Below are 14,804 nucleotides of genomic sequence, written 5' to 3'. Positions count from 1 at the left end.
CAACTAACTACCCCAAAATAGTGGTTTAAAACAGCTACTTCATTATCTCTCACAGTTCTGAGGGTCAACAGGGCACAGCAGAATGGTCTTCTGCTGGTCTCACTGGGAGTCTCTCACACACCTTCCGTCTGTGGCTGGTGGCTGGGACGTGCACAGTGCTCCTTCTGGCCCCTTGGTGAAAAGTATGGGCTCCGCTGGGACAACTGACCCTCTCCCTGGTCGCATAGCCTCCCCACACTGTGTTTCCGGCAGGGTAGCCCAACTCTTAGGCGGCAGCTCAGGGCTTTCAAAAGGCAAAAGTGGAAGCTGCCGGGCCTTCTTCAGGTTTAGCCCCAGAGTCACTCCTGTCACATTCCGTTGGTTGAAGTGAGTCACAGTGTCCGCTCAGGTTCAGTTTGGGAGGAAATACACAGGGCACCGGTACCGGGAGGCCGTGTCTGGAGACCAGCCACCACAGGGGTTATGTTTTCGTTTTCCTCTGTGAAGACCTTGATTTCTCTCTACTCCTTTTTCAGTTCCCTGTGTCCCTGGCAGTTTGCCTAAGCCTGCAAACATCACCTTCTTATCCGTCAACATGATGAATGTTCTACAGTGGAGTCCACCAGAGGGCCTACAAGAAGTGGGAGTTACTTACACTGTGCAGTATTTCATGTAAGTAGGTTCTTTTCCTTTTGGCTAATTTATAAACACCAGACTCAGACTTCAATTAATTGCATAAAGATAATCCATCTTTTGTATTCAGTATTATGTTTGAAAAGAAGAAAATTTGAGGTGTTTCATGTTAAATTTTCTTGTGATGTTTTAGTGGGTTAAATTAGAAAAGAGTTTCTTGGTGGAGACAGGAGCCCTGGGGGCTCAGGCAAAGGGAAGTTATTTAAGTTGGAAAAAGAATTTGGTCAAAGGATTATTCTGTGGCTGAGCAAACAAGGAAATCCATCATCTCTGAACATCTAAACTTATGGGAGTGATAGACATTTTTATGTGAAACTGAGCACAGAATTATGTGCAACTAGCTGTTCCTATCAAAGACAGTAGTGAATGGACAGTTTTATTTTTTACCTCTTCCTCAAAACTCATTGCAAGCAACACAGAATGCAAATCAGATAGACAAAACCCATCTTCAGAGTGACCCAGGAAATGCCCACAACCCGCAAGCCACAAATTAGGGGTGCACAAGCCAAATACTGTGAAATCTGTAAGAAAACAACCACAGAAGCTGGAAGTAAACCTATACCTTCTCAACCTCCAACAGTAGAGAATAATTTCACAAGAATAAATGTTACAGTACTAAGAGGCTTACCTAACAATCTAAGGATATGGAATCTAAGGATTTCCACCACCAGAAATTGAGGAAAAGTCCCCACGGAGCACCAGAATGTCAGAGAAGGAGGAGCTAAAACAGAAATCAAGTTGAAGTGATGTGTCCATCGCAGAAGCTCAGTAGCAGCCCAGGGAGAAGCCCTAGTGAGACGGGGCAGAGGGGACAGAGGCAGCCCAGGGAGGTGCCGTCAGCCACCTCAGCTACCTCAGCCTCCTGCTGTTGCAAACCCGAGGGTGGGCTGGCTCCCGGTCAAAGGAAACAGTGTGATTCCACGATCAGGTGTGGGACAGACCCTCACTCCTGTGCCCATTCACCTAATGTTCTAAAAATAGCTGGCTCCATTCAAAGAGCAATAGTCCCAAAGGAGCCAGCGCCACACCTGTCCATAATTACTGGAAGAGAGAAAGAGGGGAAAAAGAACACAAGTTAAAAGTTCCTGAAAAGCCTTTTCATGGAAGGAGAAGAAAAATTCAGACAAATAATTATCCATAATTGGAATCCATAAACATGTTTCTAATGATAAAGCTTAAAGAGAAGAAGTAGCAATTTCTTCTCAAAGAAGGCATTCTAAGACCACAGGAAGAACTTTTTTTTTTAAAGCAAGTGTGTAGGGCTTAGGGAAAAGAAGGTGGAAAAATAAAAATGTTAAATAGACTTCTAAAACTTATGATAGCTAACTGATAGTAATAGTTAACCAGGTAATAATGACTATCTCAAGTTGCATATCATCAATACACATCATGTCCAGCAAAATTTAATTAAAACTATAGCAAGGCATGTCTTGGGGAAGTTATTCAACTTTAAGAAAATGAAATGATTTCTGGACATCACAGCAAAAGCAGGACTCAAGCCGGATTGGTGGGGGGGGGGATTTCTGTCTGGCAGCACGCAGCAGAACACAGTGATAGATCTTCTCAGGAAAAAACAGATAAGGCCTGAGACTCTTACTAGTCCAACAGATGTATTTTCAAGCACTTGGGGAGTTCAGATATCACCCCCCTGAAACCTTACTGGGGGTGAGGGGAACCACTAACTAAAGATCATAGCCGCCTGATGTTAAAAAAAAAAAAAAAAGAAGATGAACGTGAACAAAGAGCTTAGGAATGACAGGAGGACAGCATTAAGCTTGGCAGCATGCACCACGGCAGTCAAAACGAAGAACCGAGACTAAATAGTGATGGGGCGTACGGCCATTGAACTTTCTCATGAACGTTTGATCCTAAACAGTAATAGGACAAATCAAAATGTGGGGAGAAACCATGGGTGCTGATTTTCGTAGCAGGAAACCATTAAATATGATCTAAAATGAAAATACTTCATTTTAATATCTAAGCTCTCAATACTTTTCCAAAAACAATTTTCTTAATTTAAAAGATCTTTTAAGAACTAATATCCCTTATGGTGGGGAAACATTTAAACTATAGCAATTTCTATAGTTTCACCTTTTTTATATATTAAAGTTTAAGTCAAATTGAATGTACTACTTTTATCAAAACCATATGTGTGGTACAATCTAGTTTTTACCTATATGTTCAGCTATCTAATTGTCCTTCTGGTTATCTATAAGCATAATGCGGTGTCCAGAATCATGTATACCAAATATCCCAGGGTAATGGGTTTCAGGGTGATGTATTTCTCTCTTGATCCTACTTTTCTGATTGTTTGAGTTTTTAAAAAAATGTACCATATTAACAAAAAAGAATCAAGTCATTTTTATCTTTGGAAAAATGTTCAGGCCACCAAAGGCAGTGGAAATCTTCACCTGCTGTTCATAGTGACCTCATTTATCTGGACCCTCTTTCTCATTTCTGAGGCTTCCCAGGAGCTGGGGTTTAGGAAAGACGACATCACTGTGCAAAGGGAAATGGCTCAGGGGTGGGGCCTTGCCTCCTTCTCCATTAGGTGGAGCAAAGAGCTTGCTCTGCCCTTTATCTGTCTCTGTGATTCAGAAAAGGACTTTTAAAAATGGGCAGGTTCATCACTGCTCTCTGACAGCAGATAATTTCGATTGCATAACTTTTGAAACAGAATATTTAAAAACAGACTTACAGGTGGACAGGACTACAGGGCGGTGTATTTCACTGGCAGGTCCCCAAGCTCAGCTCAAGTCAGACAGCCCTGGGTTCACAGCCAAGCCACGAACCTGGCAGGGTAATCTTGGGCGGGTTACATATTATTTTGAGTGAAGTTTGTTTCCAAGTAAAAGATGAAATCTGAACAAAAGTTTAAATTATATCTGCCAAAAAAACTTAATGTAAAAAGTATATAGTGTAGCACTAAAAACTCAAGCTTTGGCATCAGGGAAAAGTGGTTCACATTCCAGACGTGTCTCTTACTAATGACATGAGCTTGAGTGGTTTGGTCCCTTAATCTCACTGAGCCTCAGTTTCCTCATCTGTAAAGTGGGGTAAAAAATAATGGCACCTGCCTCCTAGGGATACTATGATAATTGAGATAAGCATGCAAATACTAAACACCGTCTGACGCAAAATCAGCACTTGGTAGATGTTTCCTGCCTTTACCAGAAAGCAGTCAGAGACCACAGAGAGCCCCTCCTGACTTTTTGCCTTGCACAAATATCATCACTGGAGTATTTATTGAATAATTCATGTCTGTATCTTGTCAGACTTACAAAGCATTTTGCCTGGAACCTGGTAAACAGAATTTTCTTCATCAACACCTGTCACGGGAAGTGGCCCCACCCTTGGCAGAGTGAGGAAGTGTGAGGAGGGAGGGTCAAACAGGCAATGGCAGTATTTCTGAAAACACACATCAAGACCTGTTAGCAGGCCATGAAATCAACCTTGAGGGACGTAACTAATGTTATTTTTAATGGGAAGTGGAATGGTATGGACCGGATTGGAATGGAAAATAATGGAATGCATGGCACGCAGCAAAACTTAGGTGTTATCTTACAAAACCTTTGTTTTAGTATGTTAGATACATGTATGATTTTTGTGAACCGGATCGCAATGGAAAATGTATTTCTTCCTGTGGCTCATGAAGTTTGAACGCCCATGGGCAATGGTGGTCACTCAGATGGAGAAGCTGGTCAGCAAGATCTGACTAAAGGATTTCTAATGAATTACAATAGGCATGCAACAGGAGGTTGTGTTGTTGTTGTTTTTTTCCAGGAATCTGTTGCCATATTCTGAAAGGGGAAGACACTGTTAATCTTTGACAACACTTGACAAAATTGAGATTTCCTGCCTCTCAAAAGACTCAAAAGTGCTTTTCTTGCTTTTGTAATATTTGTTTTTTCTTCCTTCTCTTTAGCTGCCTTTTTTTATAGATTTCAAGTGTACAATTCCATAACATATCACCTGTATATTATATTGTGTTCATTGCCCAAAGCCAAGTCCCCTTCCATCACTTTTTAACCCCCCTTTCCCCTCTTCTACCGCCCTCTCTCCCCGTTCGCCCTGGTAAGCCCCATACTGTTGTCTATTTCTAAATGTACTTTGTATCCAACCTTTAAATCTTGATGCTCCTGAAATTTTTATCCTGGGCTTTGCTTTGTCTGCATGGATAATTTCGTACACCTTGAAAGAGTAGTTTTATGCCATTTATTTCAAAATCACTACCTCCCACTCACAACTTTCTCCTGAGGCCCGGTGTCTGTGGCTGTCTGCATTCGGGTGTCTTTTACATACCTCAGGCCACTCGTGTCAACTGAATTCATTATTCTTCCTCCCTTCCACTCCCCATTTCCCAAACCCATTCTTCTTCAGTCTTCCTTATCTTGGTAAATGTTACCACTATTATACTATTTTTTCCCAGACAGAAAGAGACATCAACCTTAATTCATCTCTTATATCTGCTCCATCACCAAGTCCTGTGACTTGATATTTCTTCCTTCTGTCCTATCATTAGTTCCACTGCCACCTTCCTTGTCTAAGCCCCCTACACCTTCCACCTGGACTACTGCAGCATCTTCCAGCTCCGCTCCATGCGAGGACCAGAGTTATCTTTCTAAAACCCTAACCCATTTTAAACTTTTCAGTAGCCTCCCATGCAACCCTGTCTCTTTCCCCGGCTTATCTCCTGTCACTTAAACTTTCTATACCTCAGTCTCTCCCACCTAAAAATATGTCCCCCTCTCTATTTACTATGGGTGTTGTGTTTTTAATGAAGGAAAGGAAAAATCAATATGAACAACCTAGTTAATATTATCATTATCATCCTCATTATAATTATTGAAAATGCAGGCTTGGGCATGTATTTCAATCTAGTGAATTTCTCCTAAGTGCTTAAAGGCAAGTAGATTTTTAAGTTTTATGAAAATGTCAAGGTAATTTTTCTTCTAAGAAAAAAAATGGATTACTAATTTTTCTTAAAACAACCCATCAAATTCACCTTAGTATGCATGATGGACTAAAAACTTCCATAGATACCATTGCTAAAGAATTGATCACACAATATGTAAAGTATTTACTGTAGCCCAAGAATAATAATAAAATACACACTTGCAAAATGTACTATTCACATTATAACTCACAGAAAAGAAAGGTGATTACAGAAACTCTGACTCATGTTCCTGACAGCTAATGAAAAAAAATTGCCAGTAGCAAAGCAGATTCCTTTTATCTCAGTGACAGGCGCTTCTGTTGTTCTGAAGAGAAGGTCTTAAGTTCCATTCAGTTTTATATAATGACTGTGTTTTTCCTGTTGAAAAGCATAGAGGGCGCCACATTATTAATTCACAGTTTTGTTCTCAGCAGATATGGGCAAAAAAAATGGCTGAATAAATCCGAATGCAGAAATATCAATAGGACCTACTGTGATCTGTCTGCTGAAACTTCTGACTATGAGCATCAATATTATGCCAAAGTTAAGGCCGTTTGGGGAACTAATTGTTCTAAATGGGCAGAAACTGGACGATTCTATCCTTTCTTAGAAAGTAAGTAACTCACTTGTCTGTTAAACACGTATCAGTATCATGTTCATCTAATGCCATAGTGTTAACAGTTTCAGCCTCATAGTGCCCTGCTTGGCTCTGTCTTGCACTCTGTCCATCAGCTGGCGAGTGACCAGCCCACGGTGCCTCTCCCACTGGATTCTGGAGTCTCATCTTTAGAATGAAAGCTTTAGCCACATGACCTGTCTCTCTCCCAGATCCCAAATTGATGCTGGATGCCAATATTATCCAATTTCAATTTTATTTTATCATTTAGTGGAGCCTGTGTTATTTGAGGAGAAACTAACCAATTTTTTTTAATGTTGTGGGTTTATAAACCATTGAATATGTCCAAAAGATTGACTAAATATTATTCTGATCACCAAACTAAGTCTTTTCTTGTTATAAACTTGATGGTATGGTGGAGGTGTAACTCAGAAGTAAGACAACGTCTTCCTGGTACCTTCTTTGTAATGATTCCATTCCTGATCTGTAGCTGACTTGGATAAAGGCGACACTCAGAGCTGCCATAATGAAATTTACACGTCCTCCTTAGGGACCCCAAGCTGGAGGCTTTGCCCTGGTGCCCTTCTAGATCCGAGGGCACCTAACCAAACTGTGCCCTCATCCAAATGCAACACCCCCACCCCTTCTCTGCCTCTCTACAGACCAAGAGCGAAGAATGGGGTTTATATTTATATAAAAATAGTTACAACAGGGATTGTATCTGGACATTTAGAGTAAAACTTGGCTAACCTCATTCTAATCATTCCAATCACATTTCCAAAGGTGATGGAGCAATGCTTCATTTCTCCACATCTGGTTTTTGCCATGTGTCAAATCATACTAATGTTATTTATCACCAATTTTTCAAGTCACAGCAGTGTTATAGTTTTCATTGTATTTACCAGTATCAAGTACTATATATTCATGTGACTAGGAACTAAGTAAATGCACGTCTTCGATATACTATATTAACATTTTGTCAGGGTACGTGAAATGCCTGCTTCAAGATTTGGTGTGACTTGGACCCACCTTAGAGCATTCTTAGGGGCATCTCCAATAAGAGGTTGGGCTTTGGAGCTTTGATCCCAGTAGGATTAGACCATAGCTTTATCTGAGGTGATTTCTACAGCTGAACATAATTCCCTCTCCTCTCCCTTTTAAGCACAAATTGGCCCACCAGAGGTTGCTTTGACTGCTGATGAGAAATCCATTTCCGTTTTTCTGACTGCTCCAAAGAAGTGGAAGAAGAATCCAGAAGAAAGTTCCATTTCCATGCAACAAATATACCCTAATCTGAAGTATAATGTGTCCATCTGTGATACTAAGTCAAACAGAACGGTAAGCCTGAAATGGAATGGGGGCCCATAGTCCCTGCCACTTTTTGCGGTTAATGCTGGAGCAAGCAGCTCTGATGCTTTAATTCTCTGCACATGAAAATGGGAAGATGTGATCTTCCAAAGAGATGCCATCCAAGATAGAATTGAAGCTATGTAGAAACTTAAAGAACTGTCTTCAAATCTCCTCTACAGAAACTGTTAATGGAGTGTGATGTTGCTGTTGGAGAAGTTGTCCACCTCGATTTGATGGACAGCTTTCACTTGCATAACATCTGTCAGTCACTCTCCAAGAAAGTGGAAAAAAAAATGTTAGCAAGGACACAGGATAAAGTTGATTAAGAAACTCATCCTTATGTTATTACTTAGCATTGTTCCAAAGCCTGTTCCAGTCCTTGACCATGCTCTGCTGAGCTAAAGGAAACGGATATTTTAAAGCTGTTGCCGAAAAGGAAGCTTGTAGTCATAGTAAAGGATTTCATGGTATCTTGTCCTTTTATATCCTTGTAGAGTTATTTGTCTGGGGCAGTACTAGAAACCTTTGCCTGTAACTGCTGTTTGCAATTCCCTAACCTAGTGGTCTCAGTGGGCGACCAACCACACGCTGGTGCTCAGCTGGCCGGAGCCGGACACTCTGTACTGCATCCACGTGGAGTCCTTTGTCCCTGGGCCTCCTCGCCTTGCTCAGCCTTCCGAGAAGCAGTGTATCAGTACTCTGAAAGGTAAGCTTTAAAAAAACCTCAGCTGCTCTGAGGAAGGAAGTCTGATAAAACTAGAAGAAAGTGTGGCAGTGTAGACCAAGTGTTGGCAAACCTATTTCTTTCAGAAACAGGTTGAGGCAAAGGCAAAAACAGCTGCCACCAGAAACACATCGAGCAGCCTGGGACGCTGCCAGTGGACCTGGCCAATGTTCGGGAGTGTTTTCGCCCCCTCGGGGACTCTAAGCACAGCCCAGCATTTGCTGCCAACAAGCCTCTGCCTTAGGAAATAACAATTAGGAATTTTTTACACACATCTTTTTTCTTTTTTAAAATTATTATCACTCTGGTCAGTAGAAGTTCTGTGGTCTTCTTCAAGAACATCAAGTAACTTTATTGGTAGAAACAAAGCATTATCTTACAAACACCTTAAGACAGAAGGCTTTGCTCCTCCTCAGGAATACAAATGACAGGCTCCGCAAGCTGTGTTCATGTATCACTGACTGGCTAGTCTGGGATCCACGAATCAGTAATTACTATCTCACTCTTACAGTTGCTTTTCTCTCCTTTCTTTTGTTTGTTTCCTTCTCATGTGTTCTAATCTTGGTTGTCAAGAGTCTCTTTCCTGTTAGGAGACATAAAGTTAGGAGCTTGGCGTTTGTTTAATTATTCTTCCCCCTAAGGCATGAAAGGACCTTATACTGAAAACATGAAAATTTAAAATAAATCTTAAAGTTCACCTTTATTGAATGGCTCTTCTTCATCCATGCTTCTCTCTTCCAAATGTGCCGGCTAGGACAAATGGTACGACCTTTTCCCCCAAGCCGTGGTGCCATCGCCAGCTGCGGGACAGGAACAGTGGGTGACAGGACCCCTGCTCTCCTCTTCCCTCGTGCCTCCCACATTTCATGACGGAAGTGTCCCGGTGAATGAAAAGAGAGTTTTGTGAGCACAAATAAAAAGTGAAAAGTTTTATTTTTTAATCTTTATCCTTATCATACCTTTCCCTTTCAAATGAAGGATTCTCTACCACATGTCAAATAAAACTAAAATGCTAAGCAAGCAAAAACCAAAACAAAGGGGAGTGAAGAAATCAGTTTTGTGTTTTAGATAAAGTGTTCTGTTTACTAACAGCTTTATTAGTGGCCAAATAGTAGGATTGCATTTCCAGTGGAAGTCATTTAAACTGTTGGCTGTGCTAAACAACTAGAATGCAGATTAAATTAAATACTTCCCAGTAAGCAGGCAGAGTGACTTCCTAAGCAGTTTAAGAAAGGTAACAAAAGTACTAGGAGGCACCATTTCATGACCTTTTCCATGATATCCCAGCGGTTAAATCAACCCAGATACCTTTCTAAGACACTACTATGACAACTTAAAAAAAATCAGTATTATCTCTTTTGGGGCTATTTGAAAAATACTGTTCTCCATAGTCCTCCAATCCCTAAAATACAGATACAGTTTCTTAGGCTTATTGTAGCCAACATGTATTAGTGTACACTAAGTACCACCTGCCATTGCTGTCCTGGCCCCTTTTAATTGGGGCGAGTTCCGTCCAGAGATCAGGGGTGGTATCAGGAGGACTGGACTAAGTTGAAGCCTAAAGTAAGAGCAGATGATGCTCAGCCACCTGCAACATCTGCAATGTGGTGGTGGCAGCTTTCTCTGTGCAATCGATGACAGATGTGCTCCTCAGGAATTGTTCAGGGTAGAAGAACCTGTAGCTGGACCCCCATACCTGGTAATCTGCTTTACTCAAGTTTACTAATTCAAATGCTAACCTCGTCTTTAAAAAAAAATACCTTCACAGAAACATCTAGAATGATGTTTGACTAAATATTTGGGTACCATGGTCTAGACAAATTGACACATAAAATTAACCATCACAACTTTCAAGAACCCCATAGAAGCTTAACAAATAAAAGTCACACTGACCCCTGTTCATCAACTGTATACTCTAATCAATGGAGGGCCAGGACCACTTTTCTTAAAACTGTTCACCAGGTCTGTCTTTGCCCCAATGGACTTTTACTCATCACAAACCAACAGCACATCAAAACCTCTCTCAGGGCACACCAGCGCAGCCACCTCCCTACACACATCCCCAGGCTCCAGCTATACCCCGGAGGTCTGGTCAACCAGCACACGGATAGTCCCGTTGGTCACATAGAAGGCGACACCATATATTCCTGTTCTCTACTGAATGTATGAAAAAGATTGAGTCAAATGAGTGGCATGGGAAAGTGGGGCTGCTTAGCGGGTTCTTTACAAGCAAGTTTTGTTGCCTGGCTTGGAATGCTGTGAGCTGCCTGAATTTCAGGTACCTTTACCTTCAAATGTAAAAACCAGCATGAATCTCATAGCCAAACATAACATAGTGGAATATATCTTGGCTTGGCTTGTTAACATAGCCTTACTGTGAAGATCTGAGGCAGGCCTGACGGTTCCGTAAGACCAGCTATTGTCAGAGACAGCAAGTGTTCTGAGAGCCTTTATAACATTATTTATAAATGAGAAAACCGAATTCCTAAATGTAAGCAATCTATCTGCCCAAAGAATTCTTTACATTGCCAGTGTTTTCCCACCACACCAAATTACATCTGCCTTCCCCGTTTTTTACAGATCAAACACCAGCACGGAAGGTTAAAGTCATCTTCTGGTATGTTTTGCCCATATCTGTTACTGTTTTTATCTTTTCTGTGATGGGCTTCTCCGTGTACAGATACATCCATGTTGGCAAAGAGAAACACCCAGCAAATTTGGTGAGTGTTTAGCGTGGCAGGACTTGTTATAACAACACACCTGCAGGAGGATAGAAAAGGAGACTCTAAAACAGATACCATTCCTTTTAGGGGCAGAGGGAGTTTAAGGTCAGAGAGTTGATGGATTAAAAAACACTTACTTGGTTAACTCACTAGATAACCAAAGAGGAAAAGATTCCTTAGTTTTGACAAAGATTTTATGTTTAATGACCAGATTAAACTAGGTCTTAGAGTATGAGAGAAATTAAGTCATGCCCTTCCAGAGGTTCAAGCATAGTTGGAGACAAGAATTTCAAAATGGTATGTTATTGCTAAGGTGGAAGCAGGCACTGGGGATGTAGGTGGGCACTGAAATCCTACATGGAAGATCAGGAGGAGATTCATGCCTAGGCTTGGTTATGAAAGGTGAGTAAGAGTTAGGGACCTGCCGCAAGCAGAGGAAACAACAGGAGTAGCTGTTTGGTAAACCACACAGTATTGCTAAATCCTAAGGTTCCTAATGAGGAACTATGAAAGATGAGACTGGAGAGTGGGTGGGAAGACCAGATAATGAGAGAATTGGGCTGTTGTTCTAAGGAGCTTGGGCTTTTTTTTTGTTGGCAAAGAAATCTCTGGAGGGTTTTGCATGGGGAGTGTCATGGTCAATACCGTGTTTTATGTAGATCCAACTGCAGAGTGGGTCTAGGACAGCATCAGGGGATATGAGACTAGCAGAAACAAATAAAGCAACTAGAAGAGAAGATGTGCATCTTAAAGGAGGAGAGTGGGATGGAGGGCTGGAGGCAAAGACACGGAATGGAAGCAGACATAGGAGGCAAATGGCCAGGACTTCACCATTCACGGTGAGGAGAAGCAAGAAAGGAAAAAGGAATAAACCTTATGCTTCCGGACCATGCACTGAAGGGATTTGAAAGGCTGAGCATAGTTAAACAATAAAAATTATTTCTTTGGGAAGTATTAAAATATATGTTCACATGTAAATGAAGCATACAGGTGTTCCTGTTATTTATATTTTAAAAAGTTTCAGTGAAACTGCCTGCCTTTAGGTTTCAGAGTTAGCTCTTTAATGGCATTGGGAGACCTTTTCTGGGAGGAAAATTCACAGAACTGAACACAAGTGACTTTTTGGAATCAAAAAAATTGTAAAAGAGTGAAACTGAAGGATCTGTTTCATAATGTTAAATGAAATCATATCATAGATTAGACAATGAGGATTGTCACGTAACTCATCATTGGCCATCTAAACAGGCACCTCCCACATATCCCCAGCAAGATTTTAATACTAAACAAGTTTTTCTAACCTGATTGAGAGTTTCTGTATCTGCCATAAACTGGCAAATGGACTTCCTTCTTTGGCTTCATTATAGCATGACTAGACTGGAATATGGATGGAAGTAAGTAAGACCATCCCTACTCGTGTTCTTATCTTCCTTTTTCCACCAAGTTTTCATGCTCATCCACATTTTATGTCCAGGTAACCACAGCTTATTAACAAATACATAGTAAACTATAATTAACAAAGCAATTTCAAAATCTCTATCTCAATTAAGTTCTCACCACTCCTTTTGTGGCAGATATTCTAATTTTGCAGAATTAAAAACCAAGGCTGAAGAAATTAACTCCCTGAATTTCCTCAGCCAGTTGGAGAAGGGGACAGTCACACCCTTTGACCTGGACAAATACTCATTCAGTGAAACTCTTTTCACTTCCATATGCATTTCGTGTGTCTTGGGTCTCTTGCCTCCACATAACTGAGATTTTCTGTATATTCCAAGCATAACTTTCACTTCCATGAGTTGATAAGAATAGACTTTTAAAACTATCTGACAACAGTATAAGTTGTACTCAACAGTTGTTTTTAATGTCTCCCTTAAAGTGAAAACCATTCTCTTCTCTCTTTCTAGATTTTGATTTATGGAAATGAACTTGACAAAAGATTCTTTGTACCTGCTGAGAAAGTTGTGGTTAACTTTATAACCCTCAATATTTTGGAAGATTCTAAAATTTCTCATAAGGATATAAGTGTGCTGGAACAGACCAATGAAGTATCAGACCGGAATGAGCCTGGCAAGGACCAGGAGCCACATCAAGAGGAAATGGGGGTGAAACACTTAGGGTATGCTTCACATTTGGTGGACAGTTTTTGTGACGCTGAGGAAAGCCCCAAAGAGATTCTCCTGACCCAGCAAGAGTCACTCAGCAGAACAATGCCCACAGATAAAATGGTTGTTGAATATGAATATGATGTAAGAACTACTGACATTTCTGTGGGGCCTGGAGATCAAGAGCTCAGTTTGCAGGAGGTGGTGTTCCTACCAGGAAAATTATTTGATCGACAGACAGCTTTGGTGGACTCGGGCCTACACACAGTACTGTATTCGTATGCCCCTCAACTCAGAGACTTGGACCATCTGCCAACAGAGCATGTGGACTCAGAAGAGGGGCCAGAAGAAGAGCCATTGACTACACTGGTTGACTGGGACCCTCAGACTGGCAGGCTGTTTATACCTTCACTATGTGACTTTGAACATGACTCAGAGGTCTGTGAGCATCCTGAGTACAAGGAACTCCCAGGTGAGAGCCTTTTGTCTAGACTTTATGAGGATCAGGCTTCAGACAAGCCTCTGGAAGAAGATGAAACCTATCTAATGCAATTTTTGGAAGAATGGGGATTATATGTACAAATGGAAGACTAACACCCAAACTTCCCTCTCTGCCCGACCCCTACTACAAGACATGTGTGTGTGAACAATTGAGTGACAAAACAATAAAGCACCTGGGATAAAAGAAGTTTACCCATATTTTTCTGTGTCAGGGAGAACTACTTATTTCTCCTCTTTCTCCTCATAGCAGTTGTTTCATTCTGCCTCATATGGGCGATTGGTTCGTGCCTATGTGGCTCTCACAGGGACAGCAGGCCCCGGAGCACCATGGCTGACCCCTTGCATTGCATTCAGTAAGGGTTCCAGAACGTCTGCCAGATTGGATGCAGAATGTATTCAGGTGGATGTACTATGGCCTCTTTGTTATTTTCTAATAAGCATACTTCGACAATTATTTTCTGGGCATTTAAGAATATAACTGTAAAAAAATATTTCATGTCACAAATACTACTTTTTTAGAATGTGGTTTATCGTTAGAAGAATGAGATATTTAAAACATGCAAATATCACTAAATTGGTGGTAAACTGGTTACATTTAAGGACCCTAACCCACCACTAAATCATAATAATATCTCCGCGAAGTGAACAAATCAGCACAGAGCTTCTTGATATCACATGCTTTTTGAAGTGTTTTGTGGTGTTTGAAGAAAACACCACATTTTATAATAGAATATTACACTCATTTCTGGAAATGTTTTTCTTTAATTAAATGTATTGGGGTGACATAAGTTAACAAGATTACGTAGGTGTCAAGCGCACATTTCTGTGATACATGATTTTTATGTTGCATTGTGTGACCACCACCCAGAGTCAAATTGTCTTTTGTCACCATATATTTGGCCCCCTTTAACCTTTACTACCCCCAGCCTTTTCCCTCTGATGACCACCATACTGTTGTCTGTGTCTATGCATTTCAGTTTTATATACCACATATGAGAAAAATCACATGGTTCTCAGCTTTTTCTGACTGACTTACTTCACTTAGTATAATATTCTCAAGGTCCATCCATGTTGTCACAAATTGGTAGTGTTTCATCTTTTCTTATGGCTGAGTAGTATTCCATTGTGTATATGCACCACATCTTCTTTATCCAGCCCCTCTATTGGAAGACATTTTGGTTGT

The 14,804-nt window shown here is 40.9% G+C and overlaps 1 protein-coding gene across 2 annotated transcripts in view; it reads left to right on the top strand.

The window, feature by feature from the left end:
- The window catches only part of IL20RA (interleukin 20 receptor subunit alpha), a 29,158-nt gene extending 15,219 nt beyond the window's left edge, over window positions 1-13,939 (top strand). For both annotated transcript variants that reach the window (XM_054568947.1, XM_054568948.1), the window contains exons 2-7: window positions 516-651; window positions 6,043-6,221; window positions 7,387-7,562; window positions 8,136-8,280; window positions 10,879-11,018; window positions 12,923-13,939. In XM_054568947.1, coding sequence (XP_054424922.1) covers window positions 516-651; window positions 6,043-6,221; window positions 7,387-7,562; window positions 8,136-8,280; window positions 10,879-11,018; window positions 12,923-13,714 — 1,568 coding nt within the window. In that variant the 3' untranslated portion in view covers window positions 13,715-13,939. The remainder of the gene's footprint in view (window positions 1-515; window positions 652-6,042; window positions 6,222-7,386; window positions 7,563-8,135; window positions 8,281-10,878; window positions 11,019-12,922) is intronic.
- Window positions 13,940-14,804: the final 865 nt, after the last annotated feature.

This window comes from Pteronotus mesoamericanus, unplaced genomic scaffold, assembly GCF_021234165.1.
Source record: "Pteronotus mesoamericanus isolate MK-2021 breed Mesoamerican mustached bat unplaced genomic scaffold, CSHL_Meso_final contig_20, whole genome shotgun sequence".
In the NCBI taxonomy this organism is placed as follows: Eukaryota; Metazoa; Chordata; class Mammalia; order Chiroptera; family Mormoopidae; genus Pteronotus; species Pteronotus mesoamericanus.
Note: the sequence above shows the minus strand (reverse complement) of the source record. Positions and strands in the feature narration are given on the sequence as shown.